The sequence below is a fragment of the Lathamus discolor genome, chromosome 8 (genome assembly GCF_037157495.1).
Source record: "Lathamus discolor isolate bLatDis1 chromosome 8, bLatDis1.hap1, whole genome shotgun sequence".
NCBI lineage: Eukaryota > Metazoa > Chordata > Aves > Psittaciformes > Psittacidae > Lathamus > Lathamus discolor.
This window is the reverse complement of record NC_088891.1, coordinates 10,289,466-10,312,045: the sequence shown is the minus strand read 5'-3', so window position 1 is coordinate 10,312,045 and position 22,580 is coordinate 10,289,466. Positions and strand designations below refer to the sequence as shown.

Genomic DNA, 22,580 nt, shown 5'->3' with positions numbered 1-22,580 from the left:
GGCCATAGAGGGGGGAAGCCCCTTTCTAAAGAGAAATATTGTGTATAATTATATATGTTGCTGTATATAAAATTATGCTTTTGGTAGTAATAATGACACTATGCTTAAATGGTGCTTATTATGCTCACGTCTGTGTTTTTGCTCATGTTTCAGATAAGTAATTTTCTTTTGTAGAGCATAGGTGTATCTTCAAGTTCTTTATTTGAAGTGTATCATCTCGAGTTGTCAGCATCTCAGAAATGGGTGTTTTTTTATAATTGACATACAAGATTTTTATGATTGACAACTCACCTGTGGGGAAGGTGTTGTACAGAAAATGGTGTTGTGCCTCTTTTGAAAGAGTGCCTGCAGCTAGAGGTGAGTGGTCAGTTGAAGGAACAACACAGTTCAGGAGGTCTAAAGTAACTGTCTAACAAGAAAAAGCTGAAGTTTCAAAACCTGATCCTGCATTGGGCTCTGCATTGTCGATTCTACTCTGTGTTAATATTTATGTATATTAAGAGAAGACTCTGAAGGATGTTTGGGAATTACCATGTTTTTCACTACAGTGCTTTTTTTTGCCATATTGGAATCCTAGTTAAAGACCTGTCACCTGGGAGTCCTGTCTATTTTCTTGCCATAGTAAACTATAAACATCTCCTTAAGAAAGATCTATGAATTTAACAGATTGACCTTCACAATCAGAATTAACATGCTCTATTAATTTCTTCAAGTCTAATTCCTCAGCTGAAACTCTGCTAAGTGAATAAAAGCTAAAAAACCAGCTGTGGGAGCTTCTGAGTGACTTTTGGACTCATATTTGCAAACATACTTGTAATATTCCATAGTCACCTCTAACATAGCAGCAGCATTTTCATTTTTCTCTTTCATCTGTATTACTATATTTTATACTATGACCTTTTGCTTTTCCTTTGCCTTTCTGAACCTACATATGAACAATTCTAAGCATGCTACAATGTGTTTAACATCCTTTGGTATTGTCTTTCACAATAGCTCTGGCATACTAAGATTTGGTTTAGAAGTTTTTTGAAGCAGATGAACATTTCTGTTCACTGTTTATTCAGATGCTTTCCATCCTGGCTGCTTGTGTCAAAACACAAGATTCTTTTTCATATTTCTGTTTTGTTTTTTTCTTTGGAAGAACATAGACAAGTAACATATTCAGGTTCTGCCCCAGAGTAGTAATAAACCCGGCACCTGTTTCTGAAAATAATCCACCCCTCCCCATATCCAAATTCATAGATACCTCATCATGGACAATTTATTAAATGCATAAAGTACCTATTTCCTCAGTACCTTTTTTATATTAAATTTCTGCTGATTGTTCATTATATACTGGTCAATATTCTCCTTGCTGTCTGAGGAGCTCGTGTACAACCTAGTCATTACTGTGCTTGTATCATTTTTTGAATGATAGTATTTATGCTTGCAAATTTCTTAAATGTGAAGGGTCCCAATCCTTCCATTGCGCAGTTTGTATCATCACTTGTTTCATTAATGCAGCCTATGTTAAAATCACCTAATACAATTATTTCTGACTATGCCCTAAAAGCCTGCAGATGTTTTCCCAATCTGCCTGTAATATTTATAGCTGATCCCTTTGCTCTGTAAACAGTGAGCAATGTGGGGTAAATTAACCCTAACAAATGCCTTAATTGTGGAAATCCTCAGACCTCTCTGGCTTGCTGAGATGGTGTGTGAGCTGAGGAAGGCTGTTACCATATATAATTTTCTTGTCCTTGTTGCAGCTTTGCTTGCAAATACACATGTATTCTCCTCAGAATGTTTCATCAGATACTGTTTTTTTTCTATTAGCTACTGGCTAAAAATATGAATACCTTAAATTTATAATGTTTGATGCTTTAACACCATATGTGTTTGAGGCCTGATTTCCAAAGCTATGGCTTGCCCAGTATCTGAAATTCTGTGCTTGCTTCAGCCCTAAGTTGTGATACTACTTTGGATTTTCTGAATTGTGTTTCAGCATATGATTGCTTGATACTCATTCATAACAGTTGATACAAACGTAATCTTGGAAGAAAGTCCACAGAGGGTGAATACATCCAGCTGAACACCCCACCTTTGCTGGCAGGGGAGCTGTAAAACTTTTCCCACATCCAAGTCTCTTGCAGTTAGTGCTCCTGTTTTATTTCTGTGGCATTTGTCTTATTAAAAAACAAGCAATAATAGTACACGAAACAGTCCTCTGAAATATGCTGCTGTGCTGACTATCTTTTTTCTTACATTCCATGTTGGACACAATAGTGCCTTGTGTTTGCACAGTTGTATAATTTTTGTTATACGCAATGAGAGTTTGTTTTCATAGTGACTGTGTGTAATAGCTGAGTATGTGTGATTATTATCAGGTTGGGCTTTAATGAGCTGGTCTTACAAGTACTCTGCTTGCTCAATATCCTCCTCCTACCAAATTCTTGCAGGATCTGTAGCCTACAAATATACAACAGCTTTAATAAAAATAGCGGTTTCTCACACAGAATATCAGCATGTGCAGTTTAATTTTTCCTTTGAGAATTAATTGATGAGTGAATAAACAGATTCTTAATATTTAGAAAATGGGATTACACTATGAAATAGAAATGTGTTTGTGAGATCGGGGGAGAAATTACACTTGCAGTAGTTCCAACAATTAACCTCCATGTGCAAGTAGTAACTTTATGTGAATAAGAGCAGGAGAAGCAGTGGAGAGCAATAAATACTTTAAAAGCCTGCCTGAGAGAAATATAGACTCTCTCAACTACTGGTATGGTCCCCATCATTGCACCATCGGAATGTTTCAGAATCTTTAGGAGATTTATTCTTGCAACATCCCTGTGAGGTGGGGAATTGCAGTTATATCCCTTCCACAGACTGAAATCAAAAAGCACAGGAAGTTTTCAAAGGTCAAAAAGAAAGTCTGGTGTGGAGCTGGGAACTGAGGGAGTTTTCAAATTAAAGCCACTGTGTCGAGATCAGTATTACTGTATCCCTTGAAATGTTGTCTGCTTTCTGACTCGCACAGTGGCCTGGGCAGGTTCTGGTCTTGAAATGCTGTTAATTTCATTCATTCTCAGTGCTAATTGATAATTAAATGAGAAGAAAGACTTGTTTAGAGTAATTTGTTTACAATATTTTTCCTTTTGTTATTTTGTGGGTGTCATTGAGGAACCCAGAGCTAATGTTATAAAACATTAAGTGAAAACATTTTAATCTAAATCCTATCCTAAATTATAGTATAGTTTTCCCCCATAGCTCCTATGTAGTAAAGAATCACCTGTTCTGAGATAGTCTGATTTCACATGTATGTTAATTTTACTTTTACAAATAAGTTTTTTGTTACACTAACATTAAATCATTTCATTTAGGCTGCTTATTTATTTTTTAAATGAATTCTTTGCTGGGTTACATAGGATGAATATTTCCTTCAGCTGTAGGAATAAAATAACTTCCTGCTGCCAAGGTAGAATTCTGTGATAAATCTGCACCTTTTAGTAAGGAGATGCCATTCAGAGCAACATGTCTCTCAACCCAATGTATTGTAAGCTGTCCTCCATAATGCCATCCTCTTAAGAAGATGCAGGATGTAAAGAACTGGGAAACCGAGGGAAAGGGTCAGGCGTGGGAGGTGGGACTGCTTTGCTGTCTTTTCTATAGACACATGAAACCTTGAGATTACGTTTCTCTGTGTTTGGCAGTGAATGTGTGTGATTTGTGCAGTGTGTGTCTTGTGTGTGTGTTAACCCAGACTGGAAGACCCAACCCTGCCTCTTATGTGCGGACTCCATCCTCACCTCTCCAAGGGGATCGTGTGTCAGTTTTGGCATAGCACAGATGCAGTGGATCTTGGCAGCTAAGACTGCCCCTTCCCCTTCCAAGCATTTTTATATAGGAAGAGGAGTGTGCTGGCCAATTTCAGAATTCTAGCACTGCTTTTAAATGTGAATTTCCAGAGTGCTTTCTATCCGTTTGTCAGTTTGGAGTTCAGTTAAATATTCATCCATGATGAATGAGCTGCACTTCTCAGGGATGTGTGGCTATTAGAGGCATTTAGGCTGACTTGAGAAAACTTGAATCTGCAGATGAGCTTTTTACCACATTGCTCAGCATTTGGTACTCCCTGCAAATATCTTTTATGAAATGCTGAAGGGTAAGACAGGTGAGACCAAATATTTATCTCCCTTTCAGAAAGAAGATGCTTTTAAATCAGTGTCATCTACTCTTCTTTGTCTTCCCATTCTCACTCCCGTGCTTCTTGGAGGGTGATTGATATGAAAAAGGAAAACCCGGAAAAATGTTTTCATTACAGTTTGGAGAGTTTTCAGTTGACAGTTTTTCAAAAATGTTGCTTTTGGAATTTTTGGCAGTGTTCAAGTTAGGGTGTTTTCATAATAAGCATTGGAAAGTTTTATAGATCGGGTCTCATGTTCAGAAACAAACAAAAAAAATAATCAGAAGGTGAGAACCGAATCCTCCAAGTTTTTTAAAACCTGGTTAGCAACTGTATATTTCATTGACTGGATGTAAATGGCAAATAGGGGATCTACACAAATACCAGTTAAATTTTGAATGGCCGACACACTAGATTGAGCACTGCCCACAAGTGCTTGTCTGTGAAGCTGAAGGCTGAGTGCCCTTTAAACATTTAGCTTGGGTTATTTCATTGCATTAATCCATTCTCAGACATAATTAAACAGGTGATGAAAAACAAATTGTAAATAACATAGTTGTCCCTTGTGTTGGAAAGAATAATGCTCAATGGTATTCATTCACATAAGTAGAGGGAAACCGATTTGTGTATTTCCTATGCTCGAGCAGCTTAATACATCAGTTGTTGTGGTTCATCATTAACAATGTGGAAATGACAGTGTGCTTTAAAATCCTAAATGGCAAGATATGCTTTGATAGAATGAGGCCAGCTCATAAAATCGAAAGGATAACATAATAAATATAATTTCAGAAACCTGAGCATGTCTACTGCAGCTTTGCCCTCCTTCTGACTGTGGTGTTGATCTTGGCAGGCAGTAGGCTGTGATCGACAACTTGGGAGCAATGCCAAGGAAGACAACTGTGGAGTCTGTGCAGGAGATGGTTCAACATGCAGGCTTGTGAGGGGACAAGCTAAGGCACATGTCTCACCAGAAAAAAGTAGGTTGCAAACTGATCCTATTATAATCTATCCTTGACTGTGTTTTCTGCTTGTATATGAACGTACATATTGCAAGGTGACCTTTTAACTATATACTTGTTTGCAGTTTTCAAAGCTACTTATTCTAAAGTCTGTGCTAGATTAGTCTGTTGAAATTCCATGAGGGATACTACACATTAGAGTATAGCTAGGAAAGAATCTAAGATATGCAATTTTTTAATAGAGCTACTCAATTCATTCTATCAGGAATAACCATCAAGATGCACATCTTATTTTAGAGGGTATCCTCGTGTTGCAATATATGTGATACTGCAGCGATGTTCTTAAATGATGGAAACATCTTATAGATGGCTTTGTGGAAATTGTGGCCCATGACTGAAAGTATACGGTTTTCAACTTAACTTTCTTTTTTTTTAATTGTCTAAAGACAGTTGAACTTAAGAGGTAAGTTAACTACTTGTATGCTACAAAAAGCTCAAGGTGAAAGGCAGTCATACTCTCTTCTCACTTTTGTGTGTTCGACTTACATTTTGCCACTCTTTCTCAAACTAACTAGCATCTTACTTTGAGTAACTCTAGGTCTCAGTAGTACTAAAAATGTAAGAGAGAAGGGGTATCAGAATTAGATCCTTTCCTGGAGTCCTAAGAGTGGCAATATCCAGGCAAGGTTTGTCATATAGAGGCTTGCCTCTGGCACTTTACCCTTACGGATGATGTTCCCTGTAGCCTCCCAGCATATGTCCCCTGTGTTTATCATGTGAGATAGTTGCCTCACATCAATTTTTTTTTTGTTTCTGAACTCACAGTATGTATTTATCCTATGGATATGGAGCCTTTGGTGTTTGTTAACTTTCTGCAGAGCCACAATATGCACGAAGATCTGATGCTCTTAAAGTCGATACTTAAAGATCAAATGCAAGCAGCTGTTTGGGTTTTTTAATGAATGAAGCACCTGCCTTTGACAGATGCACATATTTTAGTACTGTTGTAGTTCAGCCAGCAAAGAATGTAGTTCAGCAATTTATGAACTTTTTTATCCTGAACACTGAGCAAATGTCTTATGTTTACAATGAGAAGAAAACGAGTTTTCGTGGAAGGCCACTTTTTATTCACTTTGTCCTATCGAATACTCAGACTTTCTGGTCAGCACAGAGTAAGTACTTGTAAGGCAATAAAATACCTCTTCCCATTTCTCATCTGGTGGTCAGCTGGAACAGAAAGGAATTTCATTGTCTGTTCCAGTTTTACAGTAACAGAGGTTCTCCTAGAGGACAATTTTTGGGGACACCCTAGCTATTTCTAAGGCAGCCCAAACTAAACTTGTTGAATTGGCAAACCTGGTTGGATAGCTCATGACAACTGAGATAAAAAGATTCACATTTAATTGCTGCTTAGTATGTAAGTATGATAGAAACAAAGTGGTAACAGGGATCTGGTTTTGAAACTGTCATTGTGCAACAAGATACTAATTTCACCTGTGATATTCTGGCACAGTTAAGAGCTGACTACAGCTGACATCGCCTGATGGAAGACCTCCCATTGCCTTTACCAAGTCATGAAGAATGCCCATGGCTGATTGTTTTCTCTGCCATAATTCAGTGGCTCTTTAAGAGTTCTTTAAAATTAAAGATGAAGAAAGGCTATTCTGGGGAAAGGTGTCGGTTATGTCAATTTTTGTTTTTACCTTGCACTGCAGTAGGGTATATTCTATGAATGAATTCCATTCACATAAACAAAACAGTACATATGCTACTAAAATCAGAACTTTTACCTTTTTTCTTGGTATTGTGATAGTGCCAAAATCTCTTCTGGGTCAAGTTGTTCAACACTGCGGAAGCAGTTCCGTATAGTCATCCTCTGTGTGAATGAAACGTGGAAATAAAGCTGTGCTTTCTTTGTGCTAATGTATCGGTGAAGGGAGACACAATATCTTCCAAGTAGTCATTTGGAAGCTTTCAGAACTAGTGTTGAGAAGTAAAATATCAACACATGACAGACATGTATTTGAGAGGGAGCTTATAAGGTTGTGAGCAGGATGTAAATTTTATTTTGCAATGAAGCAAATTAAAGAATTGGAAAGAAAGCAAGAGCCAAAGATTTTATTATGAAAAAAAGGAGACATAAGGGGAAATAAAAGTGCCTTGTTATCTTGGTCCTTATTTTAAGAAAAGAAATTTAGGCATCGATAGCAAATGATCTCTCATAAAGGGCTCACTTCAGTTTATTACCTTTTTATATGCTTTTACAGTAAATGAATACCTTTTTTGATCGAAAAGCTAAACGGCACTGAAAGAAAGCTTGCTGTTTTGCAAATATGAAACGAGCTGTCATTTCAAAAGTTCTTTATTTTTTCCACTAACACTTAATTGCCTTTGAAAGACAAAGTAAGTTAGACTTCTGCCAGCAAGCCAGATTCTAACATTCTGGTAAAATGATTAAAGGTTTGACTAATGATATTCAAACAAAAAGTGTAATAGGTTGTAAAATGTACCATCCCACTGGGAAATGAGATATCACGGGCCTGATGTTTCTCGTGCTTATATGCATGGAACTCCCATTAACTCTACTGCACTTCGTGCACATGGAAAAATTGTAGGATTGGGCCCTGATGTCTGCGTTCTGCACCGTTATTGGCAAGAAATGGTAGGAAAGTGTTCTGGTTCTGATACCAAGGAAGAAGAAAAGATGCTGGTTCTGAAATTAACAGGGAGTGAAGTTTAAGGCACAGACTTGTCCTAATCTGGTCTTACTTGATTCTTAAACTGTTTGATACTTGCAGGTTTTACCTTTACTAACTTTTGCTAAAAGCTTCTTACAAAAGGTTTCAGTGTTCATAGCTTTGTAACTGCTTGAATTTCTTCTTGCCGTGCATTTTATTTCCTATGGCACTTGGGTATTGTACCACTGGTCACTTACTGTTACATGTTTGTATGTCATCATCCCCAAGCGCACTTACCTAAAAACCTGATTTCAGTTTGGTCATTTATCTAAACAGAGGCTTTCTGCAAGGCTCCCTGTTCAGTATCATCAGCTGGCTCAGTTTTGTGACAACTTGCTGCCTCGCATCTTTTTCCCTTTTTGAAATCAATATACATGGAGCTAGTAACCCCCATTGTCAGGGTTACCTGATACTTCACTTTATATGAATGACTGTTTGCCAAAATTGAACAGTTGGGTCAGAAACTTTCCATGTCAGGTGCTGAATGTTTTGGAGAAAATTCAGCCAAAACAACTCTGCATGTTCCAAAGACACAGGAGAGAAAAACATGTTGTTTCCCACTGTCAAAACATTCCTGAAACCTTTTCTCTAATATGTCTTAACATCCCCCATTGTTGGACTTGATCACAGATCAGGGATTTGAAATTTGGCAGGCAATGGTCTTCTGGTCATGGACAAGTCGTTTGCCAATATCTGTGAACATCAACACGTCTTTTACTACAATCCCTTCAAAAAAACCCACACCAAACCCCAAAACAAACCCCTTCTCCTTAAGGCTCTGTTAGAGGCTTCTTGGATGTTAACAGCTGACATTTCTGAAAACTTGTCCTTTTAAGTGTGTTTAGCTTTTTACACATTGTAGCTGCAAACGAATCATATGTGTGCTGTCTTCACAGAATAAATTAACATGTTGCTCTTCCAGAGCTAAGCTTTTAAAAAGCATCCTTGATGTTGTTCTTGCTTTCTATTTGCTTCAGTGTAGAATGGGTACCATGGGATGAAGTCAATGATGCCTCCTGCCTCACTTTCAGGCATTACAGAAAAGATTTTGTGAAGATTTTCTGACTCTCCTGAGTTTCAGACTTACGAGTGGGGAAGGGGAGAACACATGAGAAGAGGGAAAGACAAAACTAGCTGAACAGAAAAATCTGACAGTTCATAGAGTGAAGACAGATTTGAGAAGATGTGAGGAGGACCTGGGACTGGCTGTACACTTACATTGGGTCAAGGAAAATAGGAAGAGTGGAAGACTGAGATTAGATATGGAATCTAGAGTGGGAGATGGAGTGAGAAACACTTGGAGAGGAAGGAGAAAAATTGACGGTATGTAGAGCCAGGAGAGGGAATTGGGACTGGTTTGGCAGGAAAACTGTGTGTGGGGAGGGATAGAATGCCAATACTTTAGCATTTCGGTTTGGAGTATGTTTTTTTTGAAGCAAATTTCATCATGGTCCTAACATGCTGCTCCTTGTTCACATCACGGAGTGGTCTTCAGGAACATAAACTGGATTTTTGTTGGATGAAGCTGAACTGGAAGGTGTGCCCCAGAAAAGCACCTGATGTTCTCCAGCAGCTACTGAATATGCAGTGCATGGGATCAGCCTAGAGTTGCTCCAAGGTGAAGCACCTGCAGTGTGCATAGTGTGAATGCTGGCTCTTCAGCACCAGCTATTTCAGTTTACACATTGTTTAGTTTGGTTGCTTTACTTGGAAATGTTATTGGTAGCATGAAGTCTTCTTCATTACTTTCCTGATCTCTCTTGTCTTACTTGGTGATATTACTGTGTAAGAACATTGTCTATTTCATTATTTATTTAACACTGCACTTCCTGCAGATGCATTTACTTGAAAGGCTGCTTACTGTGTGTCCCTGAACATTTTCTCCAGTGCAAAAAAATCTTAGAGTAAGTGTCCAGAAATAGAAGAAGTCTGTAACCAAAATGAGTTGTGCTCACACTGCCTCAAGCAGGTTACCACACCTTAGAAACAGCCAGCAGTGCAAAGAAGTGGCACTCTCAGATGAAGAGACAGCCTTGAGTGGTATTATCAGTGGACAAGAAGGATGAAGGTCCAGAGGAGTGGGGGAGTCTGAGGCTGAAGAGGGAAGGACTCAAGAAGAGAAAGGATGTGCTTATACAGATTTTTGCAATGTGGCTTTTAGGGACAAGATATATAATTGCTGCTTTCAGTAGCCCACACTGATCTGGTTCAGGTGTCTCTTAAAGACTGTGTATATTGCTTTGCTCGCATTCTTCTTATGAGGCAGGTCAGCACATACCCCACACAAATGGCCCCCGAAATTATGCCTAATTTTAGGGTGGATGGTTGAAGACACCCCAGGAGGACTCCAAGCATTTTGAGCTGTTTTGTTTCCCTTGTGCTGATAGTTGTTCCTGGGCTATTGTTCTCTGTGTTTTGAGAGCACATAGGTCTTCAATCAGAATCGGAGGACCAGCAGATAAGTGCTGAGCAAATACATAGAAAGAAACAGTTTTTATAGGCCTGAAATAAACCCTCTGCCCTGCTGTAAGAGGAGAGAGGGAAAAATCCCAACTGGCCCATATGTGAAACAGTAAATGGGTCCACCATGGCCCACATGGAAAAATAAATAAAACCTGCTGAATTGGATTGAACTCAGGAATGTGGCTCTTTTATTTTGATCCTGGGGATTAGCTCCCAGTCTTACCATAGCAGGGAGTCTGATCTTGCTCTCGTTGAAATCCAAAATCTAAATCCACATTAACACCATAGAAACAGGATCAAACCTTGCCATCTAGAGTAAAAGCAATCCAGGAGCTAAATCTGCAAGTGCTTTGTGTAGTGTGTGCACACTCATTTGCTGAGAGAGTCCCTATGTAAGAGCAGGAAGCCCATTTCAAGCAGGTGCTGGAGAAAGATGAACCACATGCCCTCAGGAACCCATACAGTGAAAGCAGTGTTGGAATAAAGAGACAGTATCTCACCTGTTTCTCAGTTTTTAAGGTGAGATTTATGACTCTCAGAACGTATTTTACGGTCTAGTGTTTCTGCATATTCCAGATGATTGGGGGATTATTTGTTTTCAGCTTTAGACAAAGGTTACACTTAACTTCCAAAGGTACATAAATAGTATAAGGCGGGGGAAGATAATTGGAAATTCTAAGTATAGGTTTCAGAACAGCAATTTACCCTTTCGGTTTTGTAAGAGTTCACTGCTTTTTGACAGTGTAGATCCTACTGATAATGGGAAATGTACAACATAACCATTTTTAAATGGGCTTACAGGACCTTGTACTCGTTTAAGAATATGAATTATGTGCTTCAGCTGAGAACCAGAGACCTCTGGAATATACAGTTTTGGAGCCAGACCTGGACAATCGTTAACTACTGTTTCATAGGGATTTAAAGCTGTCCTCAGGAGAAGGTGGAGTCCCTTAGGTCATTCTGCCCCATTTCCTTCCAATTCTCCGTTTCAGTTCAGAATTCCAAAAATCTCGTTTTCATTTTTTCCTATAATTAACTTCATCTCATGGAAGGATAGAGCAAGGTCATAATTATCTCAGTCAGGTTATAAGAATCTTTTGTCTGCTTTCAGACTTCTTGACAGGTCTGCGGGGGTGCAGAGGCTGAACATTGCTGTGGTGGTGAACTTAGTCATCTCCTCTAATGCAAATAAAATACTTTCTGGTAATATTGTCTCTGCCGCAGAGAAACACCAAATTTAGCACCCCCGTGAGACTTTTGGACCATATCAGAGAGTGCTTCAGTGAGGGTGGAATGTCTGTAGTATTATTAAAGGAATGTGAAGCATCCTGAAAAGGGATCAACAAGGCCTGCTGAGGCGAGTGGAGCTTTCTGTAAGGAGGTGGAGGAAGCAAAGCAGAACGACCCTGGTTGTTCTCAAGAGGAGCAGTCCTACACATCTCTGCACATCTGCAAATCCCAGCCTTGTCCGTTCAGCACGGAGTGCCCTTGGTTCCACTTCAAAACAGCAGTTGCTTTATTCAGAGCTGGTCATAAGCAGACTCTTATTTGAGGTTTTGTGCTGTAACTGCTGGTTGGTTGTCAAGACTGGATACAATTCCTGACCAAGTAGGGACAGATGGGCCCCTCAAACCTGCTTTCTCTCAAATACTGTATAGCACATGAATTCAGTAGTTATTTCCTTACTTTAAAGATACACACATCCACTACCTTCTGGCTATCTTTAGCAATTCAGCTGATGAAAAACCAAGATGCAAAAAGATATTAAGTGGTTCAGTGGTTAATGTTTTTTCCAGGGCTCCGTAGCTGTGTTATTGTTCTTACTGTAGTATTTTTCACTCTGGTGGAATACCCAAGTATGAAATTAATAAAGATCATATTTTATTACATCCAAAATAAATTGTTATATTTAAATGTCTTTCCTAGAAATTGGCGATATAAAAACTGTAACATAAGAAGGTGTTTATTTCAGAAAAAATAATTGCAGCATTTGCTTGAAGTATCCTGAACATTTGGCAGGATTTCATACTTATGCTAAGGAGATGTAAACCAGAAGCTGATAATTTAGCATCTACTATAAAAGGGTCTGGTTTAAAGTGGAAAGAAACATTCTTCAACTAATTTTTAGTTAAAACTAAACTCAAGTATTCTTCCTTTAAATATTGTGTGAGTACTTCTGGAGCCAATGCATCACTGACCTTCAACTCGCATTACTTTTTGAATTTGCAAAACTGACTTTCCTCTACACCAGCCCCTAGATGTGTGTTAATGCTGTCACTGAACAGGGCACCCTCTGTGTGTTGTACCTGCAATGGGCCTGTGTTTACAGGTCTTGCCTCAAAGAAGATTTGCAGCTGGAAATGGGAGACAGCAAGTTGGCACTTCGTTGTTTGGACACTTCTCTTGTTCTTCTGTAGATATTACTGTTGTGCACTGTGCATACTCTTTTCTGAGAGCACTGCTCTTGCTGGCATGAAAGACTCTGGTCTATTGATTCGTGTGCTAACTCAGTTTGCTTGGGCAAATCACAGATTTCCTACAGTTGAAATGGAAAGTAATAACTTTCTGCCTTTGTAAAATACACTGAAGTAAGTGTGTTGAACGTTTATATATGAAGAGACCATTCAGGCAGCCAAAAGCTGTTTTGTATTGACATGTCCTATTCAGCGCTGGTTTGTTTTATAGTTAATTTTAAATTGAGGCTCTTACTGGAAGGAATGATCTTATATCGTAAGTTAGATGCAGACACTCTGTTATAACATACACGTTATAGCTAAAATATATTTGCTCTTAAGTGGTCTGTAATTGGTTAAGGGTTAGTGTTAAGTAGATGATTTATTTCCTGTAAGTCCTGCCACTTATTAAAGTTGTGACCTGCAGCAGGAAATGAGGTGTGGGCAAAATGAAACTGAACAGCTGCAGATTTTTGTAAGGGGGAAGTACTACTTAGCAGATTCCTTATGTCAATTCAGTGATTAGGAAATAAAACTAGAACAACAGAGTGTAAATATGTTCCTAATACACTACTGACATTTCAATTGTTTTTGTTAATAGCAAATAATTTTCAAATAGCAAGAAAGATTTACAAGTCCATTCGTAGCTCTTAATAGTTGTATGGCATAGCAAACAGACTCAATATACTGTACTTAATAAAATAACATATGATTATTTTTAATAGAAAAATTGTGAAACCTGTTAAATATTTTCTTAGACACATTTGACAGTTTTCCATCAAGTTATGTGATGTGCAAATTCCCCGATGCAAGATAACTTCTAAAACAGTTCTTTAATTTTCCTAGGGGAAGAAACTGTGATTGCTGTACCACATGGGAGTCGCAGTGTGAGAATTACCCTGAAAGGACCAGCACACCTTGGTATGACTGAGCTGTTATATGTATTTATTCATAGACAGAAGGTAAAAACAGAACCCTGTATTTGAACTCATGCAAGCTTTGGGAACACATAGTGACCCTGATTCATCTTTCCATCTTTAATATCCATCCTGTAGATAGTCCTAGAGAACATTGTAAGTCCACTTAGTAAAAAGAAATAGCGCACATACTGGTGGTTTCTAAATTTATTTAAACCAAGTCATTCTTAACATGTCTATAAGACATCTAAAATACAGTACACTCTTAAACTACATGCAAACAGTTACGTGAAAATTACTATCAAAGGCTGTGTGTGGGATTGATAGCACTTGTATAACCCAGCGCCAGATTTCTGTTGAAGAGATAGCATAAATAGTGCAGTTGAAGTCACGCCTGGTCAGTGAGCAGTGTTCCAGGAAAAGCAGTCTAGGTAAAAATGAGGTAAGGTATTTTTTACATAAAATAAACCACACAAGTCCTGTTTCCATGTAATGTGTTTGGTCATTACATACCATCTGTGAGCGACAGTGCTCTTCTCTCAGACATTCATTTCCTAATATTTTTTATAAGGCTGATGGTAATATCTGTAGTAATTTCTTTACCTATAGCCCTACTTTACATAAGGACCTAATCTTTTCAATGATAAGTGATACTGCCATAGCAAGCAATGAAATACAACTTTCCTTAACATTTTGAGCAATTGTTTACCAGTAGAAGTGGAAGACTTAGTCTGAATCATAGAAATAGAAAGGACTTCTACTGGTCGGAGGTATGTAAATAGAAGACAGAAATGTATTTTATTTGAAAATTGCTTATCTATTTGTTTGCTTTGAATGTACAGTTATTTTCTTTCAAAGATTTTGAAGGCTTTCATTTTAGAGAAGCTCCAGAAGGACAGGAAATTATGACACTGATATCAACAATGTGCGAAGCTGAACTTAATCTTGAAATAAATAATATTAATGTAAAACTATTGCAAGGGGTGTATGAATGAGTGATCCTGACCAGTTCAGGTCAGGACTCTTGGTCTTTCTTAAGTAGTTCTGCAGAAGGAAGTTGTTGATTTAGCTTTGTATAAGGAAAAAGAACTAGATTCAGTGGCTCCTGGGGGATTTCTGGAAAGCTCCTGAGGAATGCAGCAGCAGCTCTGAAGCTAAGTACAGAGTGCTCCTGGCTTCCTACCCAGGGTGGTTCCGTCAAGAAGCTGTGGCTTGGCATTACCTTTGTTAGCTAGTTCTCTTGCTGGATAAGAATTGTGAAATGTTCCTTTAACCACTTCCTCCAGCACATCTGTTTGCAAAGCTGGGAGGATTTAGACATTTGTTACCTAAAATTTAAAACTAAAAACACAGAGGTGAGAAACAAGCGAGAGCTGTTGTGGGGAGGGAGGTGGAAATAGTTTCTGGCTTCACAGAAGACAGGTCTTCAAGAATTGGTGTTCTAGAAGATGTGCTTCAGGAAAATTTGCTTGTCTGCCTTTCTGACTGTACTTGTGTACTTGTGGATGTTTGTCACTTAACAGAAAGTATCAAGGGATCTTTTTTCTGAAGCCTCATTGGGTTCTGTGTGGGTGTGCTGGCATAATTAAAGGCAGAACTTAAAAAATAGTCATCTCTAATTACAGGCTCCATTTGTCAGAGACTTTCTTCCCAGCTTCGAAGGAGCTGAATTTAACAGGTGGAGCACGCACTACTTATTGTAGAATTTTATACTGCCTCCTGTTGCCAGTATATATTTGCTCTTCAAGTAAAGTCAGCAGCTCAAACGCTCAAAGAGCACGATGGAGTGTCTGGCACTTTTCCCTTTATCTTGTATTCTTTTGTGCTTCATCCTGGGCTTTATGATCTGCACTTGTTCCAAGAAAACACAGCTGCTAGATTAATCAAAAATGGAAATGTGGTTGGAGATGTAGCACATAACAGATTTGAAACAAATAAATGCTCTGAACGTTGTTTTACAATCAGCAGCTTAGCGTTTTAGGAAAGACTGCATTTGTTTGTAGCCGGTGAGACTATTTTGTTTGTGTATACCGGCACCTTAAGAGAGGCAGCAGATTTATCAGACAGCAAAGGCATTACTCTGGGTTTTTTTTACATATAGATCCCTCTTGTACCTCTTTCTGCTTGGGTTTTGTGAGTGATTTGGTGGGAAATAACCAAGTAATGAGTACAAAAATGGTTATGAATAAAATGTTTCATTGTGTTGGTTTTGGTTTTGATTTGGACTATATTACGGCTTTTCTAGCAGTTGTTTTAAGAGCATTAGAATCAAAAGAAAGACTGAAAGTTCCCTGAAATTAATCCTCCAGCAGAAGAAACAGGAAAACCAGAAGCTAATATTTTTACAAGTGGCTAATGCTAGATAACTGAGTTCATGAACTTAGGGAGGTTAGCTTCACCAAAAGGAACTGAAACTTTTTTCCCTTTTTGTCGATATCTGTGCTGCTTGCAGTGGTTTGTGTTACTTGACAGTGTTTAGTTGTTCATCTGTGCACTGCTTTGTCTTTTGAGGAAGACAGTGTTGCTTGCATTTAGAAAAGATGTATTTTGAGTCCCTGTAATGTTCTATCTACAAATGAATCACATAGGAAAGAGCGAGCTTCTGGTTAGCAACATGATTTGCTCCTTCTTGCACTGGGAGCAGCAGCTATTGCCCTGGGAATTCTTCCATGCACCCTTCTACTTAGTGAGGTATCTGCAGTGGGTTCCCCATGCCATGCTGCCCTACTCCTGCCTGCCGCTAAGAGTATAGGAGGCTTTTGTGCTGGGTCTTCCATTCACAACTGGGCAAGGCATTTCCATGGGGAAAATACTCTGTATCAAGATGATGGAAATAACACAAAGGCAGAGAGTTATAGGTCTTTGGCACCAGTGATTATGTTGTTAGGCACAGAAACAGGTGAGCACTTGAGAGAATTCCCAGTCCTTATGACTCTGCATATCTGGAGTCCTAAAGACCCCACAAGGAAACTTAGGGGGAGAAGCTTACTCCTGAAGTCAAACTTCCCACCTCTCCAAGATTACAGGGCCCTGCAGAACAAATAAATGTTTGGTCAGTCCTTTTCTAAACCTAGCCTATAAGCCAGTTGGTGAAACCCTTGTTCCCAGTTACTGCTCTGATATCAATAGTTTTTTTTGGGGGGAACTATTCCCTAATAAGAATTATTCTGTTATGCGTGTGTTACACTAAATGCTTGGTTTCACTCTGATTTAGAAGCCTGTGGTGACAAACACTAGATACTACTGAGCAGGAATAAATTGCATGAGAGGTTATCTCTGCTGTGCTGTGGAATAGCTCTTCATCTCCCTGTGTGACACCCTCCTGGAAAAAACTGAGCAGCTGCTATAAGCTTCACTGACATGACCTCCAGAGATACAGTCCATCCCTGGACCTTGCAAATAAGCACATGCTTTGGATTAAAATTTAGCATAGCACTAATGTAAATGTGTATCAGTTCTCAGCGAGTTACCTTGTGGTTGGTTGCTGAACAGTATTCCTGGTTTGTGCTTAGAAACACATAAAAATTATTTTTTAATGAAGAAAAATAGCATAAAGACTGCAAAGTAATGCAGCTCAGGTCACCACATTAACATCTTTAAATTCCTGCAACAGCTGGATGTCTTGCTTTGCAATTTTAAATGCTAGTTTCAAAGGGTTCCTCTACCCCTGAGGATCCTACTGACTTTATGTGGAGTTGGAAGTACTTGAGATTTGCGGATTTGACTCTTATTCAACAAAATGACAGAATAACAGGCACCATGCATTAATACTTACTGTTAAGCAGTGTAAGTTTGGGGTCAAGACTTGAGGAAGCTTAATCCAAGAATGCTGAGTTCAGATATTTAAAAGGTTATTTTGTAATGCAGTCAGGAAAGAAAATGTCTATAAGTGACAAACAAAAATATGTAGTGATTGTCTAAATACTGTTGATTTTTCTGGGATTTGTTTACCTCAGTTTGTTCCTAATGGAAATGCATTGGACAATGGGGTTCCCAGGGACTTATTTTTTGTCTTTGACAAAGTACATTTGATTCACCACGAGATTCTTACTTTATGATTAACTTAAAGTAATTTTTCTAGAACCATCCTTGCTTAAACTTCCTTCCAGCCATGTATGTGACCTTTGTTATGCCTTTGGACATAGCGGAACCAAATGCTTAGAAACTTGGGATAATATTGGTACCTTTTAAAGGAAATTAATTTCTTCTAGAATTTCTTCACTCTGTTGGGGATGCTCCAGAATGCATTTTTATTTAAAAAACCTTAAGGAAGGAAACAGTAATGATGGATTGCAGCATTCAGAATATGTTTTCAGTGCAGGTAAACCTAGATGCTCTTAACCTAAATTGTCTAGCCTGAATTAGGTAACTGTGTTTAAAGTACCAAAAAAGGGAAGATAGTTGAAGAAAGAGGGTATTTATAGCTCACCAAAAGGTTCCTTTTAGCTAGCTTTGAGCTCATCTGAGATTCATGCCTGCCTTATGCAGTCCTCTGATTGTAACCAGACCAGTGTATTTCAACTCATGCATCTTGCTGTGCCTATGTGCAGCATTATGCAGAGCCAAAAATTCTACCTTTGTTATGAAAATCTTCCTTTAGCTTTGTGCACTCGTAGCTCAGTCAGTTTGCTGGAAGTGACTCAATCCTAAAAATGCTTCATCTGTCTTCTGGAGGTTGTGGGCTGTTAGTTTAATGTGTTTCCAAGGAGTGCAGAACAGCTCAAAAGGGTTTTCATCACCACCTGTTCTGAGAAAGGGACATCCCCCCGGCAGCACTGCAGCTACCCACCTCCTGGCCATGCTTTTGCCTCACAGGGGAAATATTCAAAGTTGAGTTAATGACATCTGGAATGGGTAAAGTGATACAGGTACTGAGGTGAGTGTTTGGTGAGTTTGACACCATTCAGGCTTCTCTGGAGACTGCTGAAGTTGCTAGGCTTTTGAGTTGCATGGAAGTTTAAGTTATTTTTCTGTGTATTGGTTCTATCTGGTTTGAGTTTCTTGCAGCTCGTCCTGCTGAATCTGTTGCTTTATAAATATATAGAGCACTTGGTGTAGGAAAACCTGTCTCAGAAGTGTTTCTGGTATGAAAGAATAGTGTGTTCAGGCAGATATTCCTGTGCTGACATGTCCTTCAATTATATGGTAGCCCATAATCTGAAGTAGCGAATACTCCTACAGATATTCTGCATGTTTTTTAAATGCACACATATAGCTGTTACTTGTAAGACAAAACTGTAAATATTATTTTCTGATTTCCTTGAAAATAAAAAATATCCTGTTCAAATTTACTAATTACATGTTTCTTCTTTAGTTATAGAGTCAAAGACACTGCAAGGAGACAAGGGAGAGCACAGTTTTGATGCTTCTGGAACGTTTATCATAGAAAATACAACCATCGAATTTCAGAAGAGTACAGACAGGGAAATCATAAAGATCCAGGGACCTCTTGGAGCAGATCTCATTATCAAGGTGGGATGTGTGTATGTACAAATCTACAAAGATACTGCAAAGTATGTGTAACAGAGTAGGTGGCTCCATCAGCTTGTAGCAGTACAACAAAATCTTTCAGCTAGCAAATAAGGAATCCTAATTACAGTCCAGAGGTAGTTTATACTAAGTATATCCAAACAAATTAAAATGCTACAAGGTTAATGTCTTTTCTGTGGTGGAAAGAGCAACAGAGGTAAACATGACCAGGAGTTTTGTTTTAATTACTGGGAGAATATCAGTGTGATCCTGTGCAGTGGGTTAGTGTTAATCCAATTGAAGACTGCCACCTACTGAATCTGAGAATTGCTTCCATGCAGCATCCTAGAATCAACTTTAGCTAATCCAGCTACTGACCATCTCTAACCTAAGCTTCTCTTCTACCCAGACCACACACCAGTGGCTTGCATCATACACACAGATATTTGTATGTAGAAAAAAATCAAGATTTGATTGCCAAAGAAGATAGTCATGCAGTTTTCCACTGGAAATGACAAGTGTTTCAGTATTGCCACAACATTTGGCTTTATCTGTCATGTTGTAGAAATAGACTTTTAGTAGTTTTCATTTTGCATCACCAAAATCACGGATGCAGTTAGACCTGCCTGAGTCTGAACCGGTGTGCTTGGATCAATTATAGACTCCCCTCTCCAGCAAATTCTAAAACTTTTGCTAAGAAAGATAAGCCAGAAGAATACAGTTAGGAACTTTGGCAATCAAAGTTAGATAATCAAAGTCACATTCAAGATAATCTTGAATGGTTTCTAAAGCAAAGCAGCATAGAAGTGTTTGACTATTGGAAACTTTAATTGTCACTGTGGACTTTCTAGAGGTTTTATGCCTGTCATCATAGACTCATAGAATAGTTCGGGTTGAAAAGGACCTTAAGATCATCTAGTTCCCACCCCCCTTGCCATGGGCAGGGACACCTCACACTAAACCATCTCACCCAAGGCTCTGTCCAACCTGGCCTTGAACACTGCCAGGGATGAAGCCTTCACAACCTCCCTGGGCAACCCATTCCAGTGCCTCACCACCCTTACAGTATCGAATTTCTTCCTTATATCCAATCTAAACTTCCCCTGTTTAAGTTTTAACCCATTACCCCTTGTCCTACCACTACAGTCCCTAACGAAGAGTCCCTCTCCAGCACCCTTGTAGGCCCCCTTCAGATACTGGAAGGCTGCTATGAGGTCTCCATGCAGCCTTCTCCAGGCTGAACAGCCCCAACTTTCTCAGCCTGTCTTCACAGGGGAGGTGCTCCAGTCCCCTGATCATCCTTGTGGCCCTCCTCTGGACTTGTTCCAGCAGTTCCATGTCCTTTATATGTTGAGGACACCAGAACTGCACACAATACTCCAAGTGAGGTGTCTCGAGAGCAGAGTAGAGGGGCAGGATCACTTCCTTCGACCTGCTGGCTCATGTTCATTTTCTCATTGACCAACACCCACAAGTCCTCCACAGGGCTGCTCTGAATCTCTTCTCTAGTACTCTCATATTACTCATATATCGTATTACTCTCTGCACTGCTGTTATATACAAATTATGTTTTGAGATTACATGAGCAGTACAGTATACACATGTGTTGTAATGGAAATTTCTTCAGACCAGGTACTCTGGATCAAAAGATAGTGTGGTTCAGTTCTTCTTCTATCAACCCATCAGTCATCAGTGGAGACAAACAGAGTTCTTCCCTTGCACAGTGACATGTGGAGGAGGTAAGTAATGGCAGTTCTTCATGTGTTTAAATCTGAAGATCAAAAGTGGCAGATTGACAACCTTTGTTCTGCATTTTTATTGGTTAGATTTTTGTGTTTCTTTGCACACTGATGGTTCTTCAGGAAAATAAATGAAAGTAGCACCTAAGTTGGTTGGTTAAGTTAGTATGTGTGTAGGATTTCTTATACCTTATATTACCGGAAGTCATGTTATTCCATAAGGAATGATCATTTGAGTAAGAACTTCAAGTAGGTTGCCCGGAGAAGTTGTGGCTGCCCCATCCCTGGAAGTGTTCAGGAAGGGGCTTTGAGCAACCTGATCTAGTGGAAGGTATTCCTGCCTATGGCAAGTTGGTTGGAACTTGATGATCTTTAAAGGTCCCTTCAAACCCAACCTCATCTATGATTTTATGTTATGACATTCAAAACAGAAAATGCCAATTCATAAAGGGTATTTTAGGAAAGTAAGCAAAGACTTACGGTGAGATTTTAACATAAGGATAATCAAGAAATGGAGGAAGAAGGTATTTCTGGCCACAGTGTAGACAGGAGGGGAGACAGTATAAGTAAATAGAACTTAAAGAATAACTACTATTAATACCTTTGACTCTCTGATCTTAAACACTTAGTCCTGACGGTGAGCAGCACATAGTGTGCCATGGCATCTACTGGTTTAAACACTACAGTTTATACAATGGTTAGATGAAGTGCAGCACAAATCTGCTGCTGCTCATACAGCCCAGCCCACTGCTTGTCATGTCTGGTTCTGCAAAAACTGTAACCTCATGGCAGGAGGAGTGCTTGACATTTTAGATAGCTGTTTCACTTCAGCTAGCATTACCCAGGTCACCTGGAAAACAGACTGGGGTACTGGTGATCCTGTTGTAGTGGGTTTTTTGGAGACTGCAAATATGGTTTAAATAGTTACTTGGGACATGAGTAAAAGATGTTTAAAGCACAAGTGGAGCCTGGGGATCCTTTGATGGACCACTTGCACCTCACTTTAATCTGAAATGCAGACACTATATGTGTGTAATATCTAGTCCCACAGGAAACTACTGTATCTTATAAGATACTTGGCCTCATTAAGTGTGATTCTTGCTGGAAGTGTGAGTGGCAATACATGTCCTCTGATGATTTCACCGCACCGTTTATGAATTTTTTCCTAACTCATTTGACAGGGGAAGAAGTGTAAAGCATCACAGTTATTTTTGAGGACTGCAGGTAAACACTGGATAACTCAAGGGACGTATCTACCTTCAAGTTTATTGGCTTAAATCCAGCCTTATGCAGACTGGTATTATGGTTTGAAAATTATAGCTACGTGTCAATCTCTTTGAAATCAGCCAGGGTTTTTAGTGCCCTGCTTTCTAGCTGCATGTCTGTAGCATGAAAATGAGCTTTATAAGCAGGGCTTGACACTCTTGATGGCAGTCCTGAGGAAGGCCAGTAACTGAGGAAGCACAGAAACTAAGCTATTTGCTTGCCCATGAAATTAGTAAAGAATGGCATATTACTGAGGCATGCGGGGAAGTTGTATTGCAGCTGCCTGGCTTTAACCTGTTATCTTAAAGCAGATTTAGTGTCCAGATTGTCTGTTTGGCGTATTTTACTGGCAATAAAAGAAAAAGTTCTTCACAACAAAGACTTGGAATCAGTGCACCACCATTCCTCACT

General features: G+C 39.1%; 1 protein-coding gene across 1 annotated transcript in view; it reads left to right on the top strand.

The window, feature by feature from the left end:
• Positions 1 to 22,580, top strand: part of ADAMTSL3 (ADAMTS like 3) — a 150,457-nt gene that overhangs the window by 71,371 nt on the left and 56,506 nt on the right. Inside the window, exons 6-9 of the mRNA XM_065688592.1 lie at positions 5,016 to 5,142; positions 13,625 to 13,699; positions 19,010 to 19,167; positions 20,792 to 20,903. Of these exons, the coding sequence (XP_065544664.1) occupies positions 5,016 to 5,142; positions 13,625 to 13,699; positions 19,010 to 19,167; positions 20,792 to 20,903 (472 nt within the window). The remainder of the gene's footprint in view (positions 1 to 5,015; positions 5,143 to 13,624; positions 13,700 to 19,009; positions 19,168 to 20,791; positions 20,904 to 22,580) is intronic.